Source organism: Crotalus tigris, unplaced genomic scaffold (assembly GCF_016545835.1).
Source record: "Crotalus tigris isolate CLP2741 ecotype Arizona unplaced genomic scaffold, ASM1654583v1 scf7180000017975.10810073628:1450386, whole genome shotgun sequence".
Classification (NCBI taxonomy): Eukaryota; Metazoa; Chordata; class Lepidosauria; order Squamata; family Viperidae; genus Crotalus; species Crotalus tigris.
In genome coordinates, this window is record NW_024096754.1 from 701,163 (window position 1) to 715,467 (window position 14,305).

The 14,305-nt window shown below is 47.2% G+C and overlaps 1 protein-coding gene across 3 annotated transcripts in view; it reads right to left on the bottom strand.

The window, feature by feature from the left end:
• Positions 1-14,305, bottom strand: part of LOC120308985 (low affinity vacuolar monovalent cation/H(+) antiporter-like) — a 34,464-nt gene that overhangs the window by 10,288 nt on the left and 9,871 nt on the right. For 2 of the 3 annotated variants that reach the window (XM_039345737.1, XM_039345738.1), the window contains exons 2-12: positions 12,627-12,788; positions 10,664-10,791; positions 9,339-9,447; positions 8,192-8,308; positions 7,966-8,027; positions 5,886-6,020; positions 4,433-4,618; positions 3,716-3,818; positions 2,768-2,909; positions 1,323-1,506; positions 13-112 (exon numbers count right to left, since the gene is read on the bottom strand). In XM_039345737.1, coding sequence (XP_039201671.1) covers positions 13-112; positions 1,323-1,506; positions 2,768-2,909; positions 3,716-3,818; positions 4,433-4,618; positions 5,886-6,020; positions 7,966-8,027; positions 8,192-8,308; positions 9,339-9,447; positions 10,664-10,791; positions 12,627-12,788 — 1,428 coding nt within the window. The remainder of the gene's footprint in view (positions 1-12; positions 113-1,322; positions 1,507-2,767; positions 2,910-3,715; positions 3,819-4,432; positions 4,619-5,885; positions 6,021-7,965; positions 8,028-8,191; positions 8,309-9,338; positions 9,448-10,663; positions 10,792-12,626; positions 12,789-14,305) is intronic. The other variant, XM_039345739.1, reaches the window with a different exon arrangement.

A 14,305-nucleotide genomic window follows, 5' to 3' on the forward strand; every position in this document is an offset into this window, starting at 1 on the left:
CGCAGAGCTTACCTCCCACCGACAGGAACAGGAGAGCGGAGCTGATCCCGGCCGATCGGCTGTTGAACCTCTGCTCTTGATGTCGGATGCCGCCAATCACCATGCAGAGTCCCTGCCAGAGACAAGGAGAAGCGAGTTTGATCTCTTGGGCTGGGCTGGGCTGAGCATCCGGCAAAAACTTGAACTCAGATTATCGACAGCCAGCAGAGGCCCACCAGGATTGGAGGAAAGCTCTACCCAAAACTATGGAAAGGGGAGGTGGAGAGTTTGAATCCCACTCCCTTCTAGCACTGAGGATGTTCCCTAGTTGGGTTATGAAATGTCTGCAAGAAAACAACCAAGCTCAGAGAGCACCGGGGACCCCACAGTCCTTCCTCCTCCTCCTCCTCCTCCTCCTCCTCCTCCTCCTCCTCCTCCACAAACCCCACTCCTTTCTAGCATTGATGATGTTACCTAGTTGGGTTATGAAACGTCTGCAAGAAAACAACCAAGGTCAGAGAGCACAAAGGACCTAGCAGTCCTCCTCCTCCTCCTCCTCCTCCTCCTCCTCCTCCTCCTCTTTCATTCCTTCTCCTCCCATCTTCCCTTTCTCTTCCTCCTTCTTCTCCTCCTCCTCTTTCATTCCTTCTCCTCCCATTTTCCCTTTCTCTTCCTCCTTCTTCTCCTCCTCTTTCATTCCTTCTCCTCCCATCTTCCCTTTCTCTTCCTCCTTCTCCTCCTCCTTCTCTTTCATTCCTTCTCCCATTTTCCCTTTCTCTTCCTCCTTCTCCTCCTCTTTCATTCCTTCTCCTCCCATTTTCCCTTTCTCTTCCTCCTTCTTCTCCTCCTCTTTCATTCCTTCTCCTCCCATTTTCCCTTTCTCTTCCTCCTTCTTCTCCTCCTCTTTCATTCCTTCTCCTCCCATCTTCCCTTTCTCTTCCTCCTTCTCCTCCTCCTTCTCTTTCATTCCTTCTCCCATTTTCCCTTTCTCTTCCTCCTTCTCCTCCTCTTTCATTCCTTCTCCTCCCATTTTCCCTTTCTCTTCCTCCTTCTCCTTCTCCTCCTCCTCCCTATTTCTCCTCCTCTTCCTCCTCTTTCATTCCTTCTCCACCCATCTTCCCTTTCTTTCTCCTTCTTCTCCTCTCATCAAACCTCACTCTCTTCTAAAGCAACCAAGCTCAGAGAGCACCTAGGACAACCCCCCCCCCGAACCACAAATATTCCCGTCTATCCAGGCTATTCCACGTCAGCTGCAGAATTCCAATCCACTTTCCTCGATCCAATCCCCGAGACCAAGAATGGAGTGGAGGCCACATGGAAAGGCGCTCGAGGCCCAGACTCACCGGGATGAAAAGGACGCAGCCCAGGAGGGTCCCGGTGAGGGCGGACTTGACGATCTCCTCGTAGCACCTGTTCTTCTCGCGAGCCCCCTTGATGAGGGCCGTGATGTAGAAGGTGAGTTCCGTGATGGAGCCAAACGTGGCGTTGACCACGGCCCCTACCGCGAAGTTGCTCTGTGCCGAGATGCTGGAGGAGGAAGAGGAAGAGGGTTTCTCACGGCCAGAGGTGAGGGCCAGATCTTGAGGGTCTGCCTGGATTCCTCCAGGAAGAGAATAACGGAATAACAGAGTCGGAAGAGGACCCTGGAGATCTTCTAGCCCAACCCGCTGCTCAAGCAGGAGAGCCTAGACCAGGGCTAGGCAACCTTGGCTCTTTTATGACTCATGGACTTCAACTCCCAGAATTCCTGTGCCAGCCTGGCTCAGCTTGGAAACCTCTCCCTTTCCCCTCAGTGTGGCTGGCTCAGGAATTCTGGGAGTTGAAGTCCACAAGTCATAAAGTGGCCTAGGCCTAGGGCAGGGGTAGGCAACCTTGGCTCTTTTATGACTCGTGGATTTCAACTCCCAGAATTCCTGAGCCAGCATGGGGAAACTAGGTCCCCCTCATGACTGGTCGACTTCAACTCCCAGAATTCCTGAGCAAGCCTGGCTCAGCTGGGAAACCTCTCCCTTTCCCCTCAGCGTGGCTGGCTCAGGAATTCTGGGAGTTAGTCCACCAGTCATAAAAGAGCCAAGATTGCCTACCCCTGTCCTATATCATTTGAGACAACTCGTCTAAGCTCTTCCTAAAAACTTCCAGTGTTGGAGCACACACAACTTCTGGAGATAAGCTGTTCCTTCCTTCCTTCCTTCCTTCCTTCCTTCCTTCCTTCCTTCCTTCCTTCCTTCCTTCCTTCCTTCCTTCCTCCCATCCAACCTGTCTGTCTGTCTGTCTGTCATGTATTTTATCTATCTTATAAAATCATAAGGCTGGAAGGGACTGTCTATCTATCTATCTATCTATCTATCTATCTATCTATCTATCTATCTATCATTTCTTACTATCTATCTATCCATCCATCCATCCATCTTACCATCTCCTATCTATCTATCTATCTATCTATCTATCTATCTATCTATCTATCTATCTATCTATCTTATCATTTCTTACTATCTACCTATCCATCCATCCATCTATCCTTACCATCTCTATCTATCTATCTATCTATCTATCTATCTATCTATCTATCTATCTATCTATCTATCTATCTATCTATCTTATCATTTCTTACTATCTATCTATCTATCCATCTATCCATCCATCCATCCATCTTACCATCTCCTATCTATCTATCTATCTATCTATCTATCTATCTATCTATCTATCATCTATCTATCTACCTATCTTGACAGCCCTCATTGTGTTTTAAAGAGGATCCCGGTTCCACTTTGAGAGTTGAAGCGTTCACCTGGCAATCGCCATGCCGATATAGTAGGAGAGAGGCATGATGGAGAGCAAGGCCAGGGTGAACTTTGTCACGGAGCCGGTGTAGTAGTTGTGCTTATCGGCATAGCCCAAAGTCAGAGTCACGATGACCAACGGGAGGAGATCTGGAGGTTTGTGGGTGAGGAAAATGCATCTATCATGATGGCAGCAGAGGGAGCAGAGCCCGCTGAGCTTGCAAAACGAAGCTCAATGTGTTTACGGACCCTGGTTAGCATCCCTACGGTAGCTTGCTAGAAATCCATGGCTATTGACTAAATTGGGAAGTTGGAAATACATCCCAGGAGAAGAAACGAGGCCCTTTTGTATTGTGCGGGTCCTGGGTGTTCTCTGAGGCTGGTTGCTCTCTTGCAGATGGAGGAGGAGCAGGAGGAGGGGGAAGAGGAGGAGGAGGAGGAGGAGGAGGAGAACGACTGTAGGGTCCTCTCTGAGCTTGGCTGATTTCTTGCAGACGTTTCATGACCCAATTAAGTAACATCATCAATGCTAGAAGAGAATGGGGATTTGCAAGGAGGAGGAGGAGGAGGAGGAGGAGGAGGACAACTGTAGGGTCCTCTCTGAGCTTAGCTGATTTCTTGCAGACGTTTCATGACCCAACTAAGTAACTTCATCAATGCTAGAAGAGAATGGGGATTTGCAAGGAGGAGGAGGAGGGGGAGGGGGAGGGGGAGGAGGAAGAGGAGGAGGAGGAGGAGGAATAAGAGGAGGGAGGAGGAGGAGGAGGAGGAGGAGGAGGAGGAGGAGGAGGAGGAGGAGGAAAAGGACTGTGGGATCCTCGGTGCTCTCTGAGCTTGGCTGCTCTCTTGCAGATATTTCATAACCCATCTAGGTAACATCATCAGTGCTGGAAGGGAGTGGGGTTTGCATGGAGGAGGAGGAGGAGGAGGAGGATTGTGGGGTCCCCAAAGGATACTGACGGCGAAGACGTTGATCCCATCCACAGCGTATTTGTAATAATACGCACAGACCGCCCGGTAACAACAAAGGACCACTTCCGCATCTAAGGGGACTTCCGTCTGGAGCAGAGAAGGAACACAAGAGAAGAACAAACCAGATTGGGCTGATTTCCCGCTTCTATGGCCAGGCAGTCCTCGACTTACGGCCGCAACGGAGCCGAACATTTCCGTTGCTACGCGAGACCGTCGTTAAAAATGAGTTTTGCCCCGTTGTGTGACCTTTCCGGGCCCACTCTTGTGAAGTGAACCCCTTAAGTGAATAATGGGGTTCTTGAACAAATCTGGCTTCCCTGGCTTGTGACCTTGTGACCCTTCTGGCCGCTCTTGTGAAGTGAACCCCTGCGGTTGTTAAGCGAGTACTACGGTTGTTAAGTGCATCCGGCTTCCCCACTGGCTTTGCTTGTCGGAAGGACGCAAAAGGGGGACCGCACGAGATCGGGGGGGGGATTGCAGCCGTCCTAAAGACGAGTCGGTTGCCGAGGGCCTGCATTTTGATCACATGACCCCAAGGGATGCTGCGACTGCAACGGTCGTTAAATGTGAAAAAGGGTCCTACGTCCCTTTTTTTCAGCGCCGTTGTGACTTCCAACGGTCGCTCAACGAGCTGTCGTAAATCGAGGGCTACCTGCCCACGGCCCCTGTAAAAACCCCAACCCCCTTTTTGGCCTGCTCACCTTCCGCAGGCGCTGGATGTGGACGCACTCGGGGGGCAGGAGTAAAATCGTGGTGACGGTGCGCAGGCTCATCTTGGCCGTGGGGATGAAGAAGACCAGAAGCCAGCAGACGAGGCAGACCAGAGCGTGGGCAATGGCGAGGAGGGGGAAGCTGGTCAGCAGCCAGAGGTAGGTGCTGAGGCGCCTCTGGGCAGGGTGGGGAAGAGGGAGAGTTAGGGTGGACGAGGTGGGGGTCCCCAGTGGGGAGAAACACGCGTCTCGGGGAGAGGAATGTATTTTTTATGTTGGTTATGATAATGATTTATCACCTGTTGCTTGTATGTACACTGAAAGCTTCTGCACAAATTCCTTGTGTGTCCAATCACATGTTCTGTTCTGTTCTATTCTATTCTATTCTATATTTTATTATACTGTTCTATTCTATTCTATTCTATTTTTATTATTCTATTCTATATTTTATTATACTATTCTATTCTATTCTATTTTTATTATTCTATTCTATATTTTATTATACTGTTCTGTTCTATTCTATTTTTATTATTCTATTCTATATTTTATTATTCTATTCTATTCTATTTTTATTATTCTATTCTATATTTTATTATACTGTTCTATTCTATTCTATTCTATTCTATTTTTATTATTCTATTCTATATTTTATTATTCTATTCTATTCTATTCTTTTCTATTCTATTCTTTCCATATATTCTATTCTATTCCCTATTTTCTATTCTATTCTATTCTATTCTATATTTTATTATACTGTTCTATTCTATTCTATTCTATTTTTATTATTCTATTCTATATTTTATTATACTGTTCTATTCTATTCTATTTTTATTATTCTATTCTATATTTTATTATTCTATTCTATTCTATTTTTATTATTCTATTCTATATTTTATTATACTGTTCTATTCTATTCTATTTTTATTCTATTCTATATTTTATTATACTGTTCTATTCTATTCTATTTTATTCTATTTTTATTATTCTATTCTATATTTTATTATTCTATTCTATTCTATTCTATTCTTTCCATATATTCTATTCTATTCCCTATTTTCTTTTCTATTCTATTCTTTCCATATATTCTATTCTATTCCCTATTTTCTATTCTATTCTATTCTATTCTATTCTATTCTATTCTGTATTTTATTATTCTATTCTATTCTATTCTACAATCTGTTATTTCTATATTCTATTCTATTCTATCCTATCCTATCCAGTCAATGCTGGCTGGGGAATTCTGGGAGTTGAAGTCCACCAGTCTTAAGATTGGAGACCCCTGCATTATACCATTATAAGCCTGAAGGGGGCAGCTTATCTCACCAATCAAGAAAGAAGCTACAAAGCTTCTTAGAAGGCGCATGGAACCGCCACCAGCGCTTCCTGGAAGGATCCAGAAAAAAAACCCTCGCGTCTTCCCTCAACGAACAAAGACGACCCTTACCCAGTAACCACAACCACCCATCTTGCACGACTCCTGCCGGGCGAGCAAGGGGGTGGTGTCCTTCACCACCATGACCTCCGCGATGACCTGGTTCTTGCTGAACTTCATCTGGCAATCTGGACGATAGGTTTTCAACTGGAAGACGGAGAGAAGAACCAATCGGATTCCTCCCTCCAAAATTCAGGTTCCCTGATCTGGAGTAAGGGGATAATCCAGTGAAGAACTGTGGTTTTCCGGACATCTTCCCCGCTGGTCTTCAGACGTGGTCATCCAGAACAGAAAGGGATAAGACTTAATGCCAGCTTTCCCAGAATTCCCCCAGTTGGCTGAAATGAAGACCCAAAGGTGCTTTTTCATGAGGAAACTGGATTTTCTTGTTTTACCTTTGAAGATGTTTCGCTTCTCCTCCAAGAAGCTTCATCAGCTCTGACTGGATGGTGGGAGATGGAAGGGTTTATACTCCTTGCAGACAGCTGGTCATTTGCATTCTTTTAGAGCAGTGGTTCTCAACCTCTGGGTCGGGACCCCATTTGGGGTCGAACGACCATTTCACGGGGGTCGCCAAACAACGCAGTCCGCCATTTTTCCCCCCTTTTCCTTAGCTGTGCTTCTCCCTTTTATTCTATTGGCTTTTGAAAGCCAATAGAATAGACTCTCTTGAATAGAGTCTAATTCTATTGGCTTTCAAAAGCCAATAGGAATTGTCCAGGCTGCCTCTGCCCTGCTGAGCCCGCCAAAAGTCCCATTCTGCAAACGGTGCTACACCAGTTGAGTAGTCCTCGACTTACGACCGGTTGAGTAGTCCTCGACTTATGACCGGTTGGGGTTGCAGCATTAAAAACGTTGAGAACCACTGTTTTAGAGCGTCGTCGAGGCTACTTGGAGGTTTGTCTGTGTCCGCAGGGTCATCTACGTCGTGTATATGTGTGTGTGGAGTCTTCTTGGCTGCAGGATGTTTTCTGCCCCTGTGAAGGCATCCAAGGCCCCACACCCATTTGCACTCCTCGGGTGACCCCTCGGACACTGATAAATCTCCAAGTGGCCTCAGAGACTAGAAATAATAGAGGACAATAAATACGGAAAGGTCAAAAGTGAAAATATGTGAAAATATATAATAATGTATAATAAGAATAATATGAATTATTCTTAGTAAGAAGTAGAACATGAAGAAAAATGTAAATAAGAAATAACGGGGCTATAAGGACAAATATTCTAAAGAAGAATAAGAGGGAAATGTAAATATTAGATTACCGTTCCGTAATTGCTGTTAAAAAAAAGGAGGAGTAAATATTGTGTGTGTTATGTGTATTATGTTTTGCTTTGTTCTGTTTTGTCTTGTTGGTTAAAAATAAAAATTAAAAAAAAAATCTCCAAGTGGCCTCAATGACCCTCTAAGAATGCAAATGACCAGCTGTCTGCAAGGAGTATAAATCCTCCCGTTCCCCACCATCCAGAGCAAGCTGAAGAAGCCTCTTGGAGGAGAAGTGAAATGTCTTTTTTAAAAAAAAACACCCTAGAACAGTGGTTCTCAACCTGTGGGTCGGGACCCCATTTGGGGTCGAATGACCATTTCACAGGGGTCGCCAAACAACACAGTCCGCCATTTTTTTCCCCCTTTTCCTTAGCTGTGCTACTCCCTTTTATTCTATTGGCTTTTGAAAGCCAATAGAATAGACTCTCTTGAATAGAGTCTAATTCTATTGGCTTTCAAAAGCCAATAGGAATTGTCCAGGCTGTCTCTGCCCTGCTGAGTCCGCCAAAAGCCCCAGTCTGCAAACGGTGTTGTACCAGTTGAATAGTCCTCGACTTATGACCGGTTGAGTAGTCCTCGACTTACGACCGGTTGGGGGTTGCGGCATTAAAAAGGTTGAGAACCACTGGCCTGGAAAGTCCAGTTGCTTCGTGAAAAAGCATCTTTGGGATAACTCTGACCTGGATGACCGAGAATCTCCATAGACATTTATTTGAGTTGAAGGTCATCCTGACTGGGGAATCCTAGGATCTGGAGAAAGCCACCCTAGTCTAGGGTGAAGAAAGAAGCTTCAACCAACCCAGAATGCTCTCCAACTTTCCTCCTTACCTTCTGAATGACTTTCCCAAATGGCCAGAGAAAATATCCAGCAAGTTTCCAGCACAGTTTTCCTAAAATCAAGAAGAGAAAGTCATAGAGTAGACCTTTTGCTTGGATGGACAATCACCTGCACACACGTGTGGACACACCTGCCTCCACCTTCCCCCTGCCCCATGGAGACCTGATCTTCCCTCCCCCCCCATTCTCCAGGGATACTGGGCATCCACATCCTCACCGTAGGGCGCCCCCAGCAAGGTGAGGAACATCAGAAGGGAGACCACGGTGTAGAGTAGGAAGAGCCACCATCCAAAGAAGAGAAGGTAGAAGATGTTGCCACAGGTCAGCATGGAACCTGGAGAGGACACGACCACAGAGGAGGACCTCAAATCAATTTTGGACGTCACGTGTCCTTCGAGATCTTGTGAATGTTGACTTTATTCCTGACATTTGCCCTGCGCAGCTTCATAACCCAAGTAGTAGACCATCCTACTAGGATGTTAAGGCCACAACCTAGAGAAAACCAGCTTCCACCTAGTCCAGTGGTTCTCAACCTGTTGGTCGGGACCCCATTTGGGGTCGAACGACCATTTCACGGGGGTCGCCAAACAACGTAGTCCGCCATTTTTTCCCCCTTTTCCTTAGCTATGCGACTCCCTTTTATTCTATTGGCTTTTGAAAGCCAATAGAATAGACTCTCTTGAATAGAGTCTAATTCTATTGGCTTTCAAAAGCCAATAGGAATTGTCCAGGCTGTCTCTGCCTTGCTGAGTCTGCCAAAAGTCCCATTCTGCAAACGGTGCTGCACCAGTTGAGTAGTCCTCGACTTACGACCGGTTGAGTAGTCCTCGACTTACGACCGGTTGGGGTCGCGGCATTAAAAAGATTGAGAACCACTGACCTAGTCTTCACTACAGGCAGTCCTCAACTGACAACTCCAAGGGGGATCAGGTTGCCCGTTGCTAAGCCAGGCGGTTGTTAAATGAGGAGCACCCACTTTTAGGACCTTGTTTCCCGCGCTTGTTCTGGGAATCTGCTGGCGTTCGCAAGGCCCTGAGACTCATCCGATTGTAAATACAGACCAGCTGCCAAGCGCCTGGATTTTGACCACGTGACTCTGGGGATGCGGCAACGGTCGTAAGTGTGAGGACAGGTTAGGTGTCACTTTTTTCAGGGCTGTTGTCACTTCAAATGGCCACTAACAAACGGTGGAAAGTCGAGGACGATGGCATTTGAGGGGGAAACGGCAGAAGAATGTGAATCTTCCTTCTGGGAATTCAAGAGTTTCGTTTCTCAACCTGATTAACTTTAAGACGTCTGGACTTCAACTCCCAGAATTCCCCAGCCAGCACTAGAATAGCGGCAGAAAATGGCCTGGGCTTTACCTGTTGGACTTTTGACGATAGTCAGGTCCGAGTAGAGCTCCTTGACAATTTCCGAACGATCCTCCCAGGGCCGAGCCGTGACGTGACTCTTCCATTTCTTAAAGCCGAACTGTGTGAAGAAGAAGAAGAAGCATGGACGTGTAAATTACAACGACTTTACATTTACAAAATGGTGTAGGGCAGTGGTTCTCAACCTTTTTAATGCCGCGACCCCAACCGGTCATAGGTCGAGGACTACTCAACCGGTCGTAAGTCAAGGACTACTCAACTGGTGCAGCACCGTTTGCAGAATGGGACTTTTGGCGGGCTCAGCAGGACAGAGACAGCCTGGACAATTCCTATTGGCTTTTGAAAGCCAATAGAATGAGACTCTATTCAAGAGAGTCTATTCTATTGGCTTTCAAAAGCCAATAGAATAAAAGGGAGGAGCACAGCTAAGGAAAAGGGGGAAAAAATGGCGGACTGCGTTGTTTGGTGACCCCCATGAAATGGTTGTTCGACCCCAAATGGAGTCCCGACCCACAGGTTGAGAACCACTTGTGTAGGGTTTCCTGCCTGAGCAGGAGGTTGGACTAGATGACCTCCAAGGTCCCTTCCAACTTTACTACTATTACTATTACTCAAGAACGCCAAAAGAGATTTCTGTTTATACTTTTGGTTAGGCACGGGCCTCCATTTTCTTCCTTTTTTTCCCAAAGCTGCTTGAAAAAAACAACAAAAAACTGAAAAAAATTGTTTCTCCCCCCCCCCCCAATATTTTCAGTTTTTTTCCCCAGGCGTCAACGACTCTCTAAAACAGCGGTTCTCCACCTGTGGGTCGGGACCCCATTTGGGGATCGAACGACCATTTCACGGGGGTCGCCAAACAACGCAGTCCGCCATTTTTTCCTCCCCTTTTCCTTAGCTGTGCTACTCCCTTTTATTCTATTGGCTTTTGAAAGCCAATAGAATAGACTCTCTTGAATAGAGTCTCATTCTATTGGCTTTCCAAAGTCCCATTCTGCAAACGGGGCTGCACCAGTTGAATAGTCCTCGACTTACGACCGGTTGAGTAGTCCTCGACTTACGACCGGTTGGGGGGGGGTCGCGGCATTAAAAAAGATTGAGAACCACTGCTCTAAAAGGAGGCAAATGACCGGCTCTCTGCAAGGAGTATAAATCCTTCCATTCCCCACCATCCAGTCAGAACCTGAAGAAGCTTCTGGGATGAGAAGCGAAACATCTTCAAAGCAAAACAAGAAAGTCCAGTTGCCTCTTGAAAGAGGCACCTTCGGGTCTGCTCCTCCTCCACCTTCCCCAACCCGGGCAGACCTTCGCACGCCGACCTTGTAATTGTTGGAGAGACGGTGGGCTTCCACCTCGTTCTCGGCCGTCAGGGTCATCTTCTGCAGGCAGCCCTCGCACGTCTGAACGTCCTCAGAGTGATGCAGGCAGCAGCCTGGGCTGGAGACCACTAGGTAGAGAAGAGAGGGAGGCTAGAAGCTGGTGGAGACCTTGGCCTGCTATTCCCGCCCCCCCCCCCCAATTCTTTCCAACAAGCAGAGGCTTTTGCCAAACCACGGTTTAATCTGCCAAGATGGATTTTAAATCACAGCAAGCCATGAAGTACAGGAAGTATGGTATAGGGTTTCTTGCCTGAGCAGGGGGTTGGACTAGATGACCTCCCAGGTCCCTTCCAACTTTTTATTATTATTATTATCGATCATCGTACAGTCAGCCAGATGTTCAGACTGGATTTGGCATTTTGTCTACCTATCGAGTCCTTACCCAGGACCTGGGATAGGCAGATGTGGATGTTGGATGGTATTATTATTATTATTATTATTATTATTATGGATCATCGCACAGTCAGCCAGATATTTAGACTGGATTTGGCATTTTTTCTACCTATCGAGTCCTTACCCAGGACCTGGGATAGGCAGATGTGGATATTTGATGGTATTATTATTATTATTATTATTGATGATCATCACACAGTCAGCCAGATGTTCAGACTGGATTTGGCATTTTGTCTACCTATCGCTCTTACCATATTATTATTATTATTATTATTATTATTGCTCAAATTCTTCCTAAAATGTATTTAACTGCTGTGGATAATTGGATTTGCAAGCCCGGTTTTGCCTTATAAAGTTCCCTGGTTTTCACGGTCCTAACACTTCACTACAGTCTATTCCTGTTATCCGTCTGAATTTAAATTATGGCTTTAGAATAGAGTAAGAGCTGGGAGGGACCTTGGAGGTCTTCTAGTCCAGCCCCCTGCTCAAGCAGGAGACCCTATTCCATTCAGGACAAATGGCTGCCCAATCTTTTCTTAAAGATCTCCAGCGATGGAGTGCCCGCGATTTCCGGTGGCAAGCTGTTCCACTGGTTAATTGTCCTCCCTGTCAGGAAGTTTCTCCTTAATTCCAGATTTCTTCTGTCTTGTTCAGTTTCCAACCATTGTTTCTCATCCTTCCCTCTGGTGCTTTGGAGAATAGCTTGACTCCCTCTTCTTTGGGGCAGCCCCTCAGATACTGGAACGCTGCTATCATGTCTCCCCTATTTCTTCTTTTCTCTAGACAGGCCAACCCCAAGTCCTGCAGCCGTTCCTCGTATGTTTTGGTCTCCAATCCCCTTAATCATCTCCGCTGCTCTTCTCTGAATTTTTTTTTCAGACTCTCAACATCTTTTTTTGTGATATGGTGACCAAAATTGCCTGCAGTATTCCAGGTGTGGCCTTACTAGGGTTTTATAAAGCGGTACTAATACTTTGCGTGATCTGGATTCTATGCCTCTGTTTATGCAACCCAGGATTGTGTTAGTTTTTCTGGCTGCTGCCGCACACAGCTGGCTCAGGGTCAAGTGATCTCCCCATGGTTCCCAGCCTTGTGAGGTACAGCTAGTTCTCGACTTGCAACTGTTTGCTTAGTGACCGATCGAAGTTAGAAAAAAAGTGTCTTTCACACTTACGACCGTCAAGTGATCAAAATCTGGACGGTTGGCCACTGACTCCTCTTTATGACAGTTTCAGGGTCCCGGGATCCCCTTTTGCGACCTTAATGACCAGCAAAGTCAACGAGGGATGCCAGTTTCGCTTAACAACTGTGTTCCTGACTTAACCTGTGGTGATTTGCTTAATGACGCTGGAGAGAAAGGTGGTAAAGCGAAGCAAAACTCGCTTAATTTCTGTCTCACTTAGCCACACAAATTCTGGGCTGCACCGTGCTCCTACGTCAACGTGATTTCCATCTTCTCCTTTTGTGACGCCTCCAAAGGGAGCATCCACCACAGCTGGGACCCCTTTACCTGGCCGGATCCGGGGGGGCAGGATCCCGTGGCTGAGCTGGTGGGACTCCGAAGGCATATCCGCCAGGTCCCCGTGGATGTTGTTAATGGCCACACAGTGTCGGTCGCAGAGGGAGCCTCTCCGGTGGGGGTCACTCCGGTGCTCCAGGTCTTTGGGGAAGTCTGAAAAGCAAGAGGGAGGGGGTTGTCAGTCCCAAAGGGGGATCAATGACCGGGTCAGGATCCCCACAATATCTGTCTGCAAGGCAAGTGAGGAGAGCAGCAGCGCCAAGCTCCGGAATTTCACACAGTCCGGAGATGTAGACAATATGGCGCCTTCGTTCTTGCTCGCCTGCATTCCTTCTCCCAACCCCTTTCCTCCTCCTCCTCCTCCTCCTCCTACTACTACTACTACTACTACTACTACTACTACTCCACTCAACAAACTCCCTTCCCATCCAGCACTGATGATATTACCTAGATGGGTCATGAAACGTCTGCAAGAAAACCACCAAGCTTAGAGAGCACCAAGGACCCCACAGTTCTCCTCCTCCTCCTTCCTTCCTTCCTTCCTTCCTTCCTTCCTTCCTCCCTCCCTCCCTCCCTCCCTCCCTCCCTCTCAAATCCCCCTCCTTTCTACCACTGATGTTACCCAGCTGGGTCATGAAATGTCTGCAGGAAAACCACCCAGCTCAGAGAGCAACTAGAGTCATTGTCCTCCTTCCTTCCTTCCTTCCTTCCTTCCTTCCTTCCTTCCTTCCTTCCTTCCTTCCTTCCTTCCAGCAAATCCCCTACCCTTCCAGCACTGATGACGTTCCCTAGTTGGGCAGCCATTTGTCTGAAATGGGATTGGGATTCCTCTTTGAGTGGTGGGTTGGACTAGAAGACCTCCAAGGTCCCTTCCAGCACTGTTATTCTAAGCATGGATAACCACGAATAAACAGCCTCGAGATCGCTCCACCAAGAAAGTCCTCCTGAAGGGCCAGGTGGAAGATGGATCATCATGGTTAGATAATCTACCTATAGTTCACGAAGAGTGGACGGTAGCTTGTCCGCCCTTCAACAATCCATCCTTCTTAGAACCACAAAGGAGATGATGAACTTCGTTAGACGAAGAGTCCTGTGAAGTTTCTGTTCAGCGTCATTGTTCCAGATCAGAATCTCCCAACCTTAGCCACGTGAAGATGGGAGGACTTCAATTCCCAGAATCCCCCTGTCAGCCCTGCAGGGCTGACGGGGGGATTCTGGGAGTTGAAGTCCACCCCACCGTCAAACAGCCAAAGTTGGGAAACTGATCTAAGATGAATGAACTTCTTTCAAGGAAGAGGGCGCCCAAGTCTTCTTCAGCCGGACCATAAGACTCCACAAGGGAGGTCACAATCCAGGAAAACAACCCAAGAAAAACTCATCACATGATGCCGAGGAGAATGCACACTGCTTCCCCGAGGCTCATGGGATGCACACCAAGGTAAATCAATTGCACCACCGCAGCTCCTCCGAATATTCGTGGACACATGGGTGTCCTGACCCTTTCACCAGTCCCACAAAGGCTCCACGTCCATTTGCACCACTCAGGTCAACCTCCAAGTGGCCTCAGTGACCTTCTCAAAGAAGGCAAATGACCAGCGGTCTGCAAGGAGTATAAATCCTTCCATTCCCCACCATCCAGTCAGAGCTGAAGAAGCTTCTGGGATGAGAAG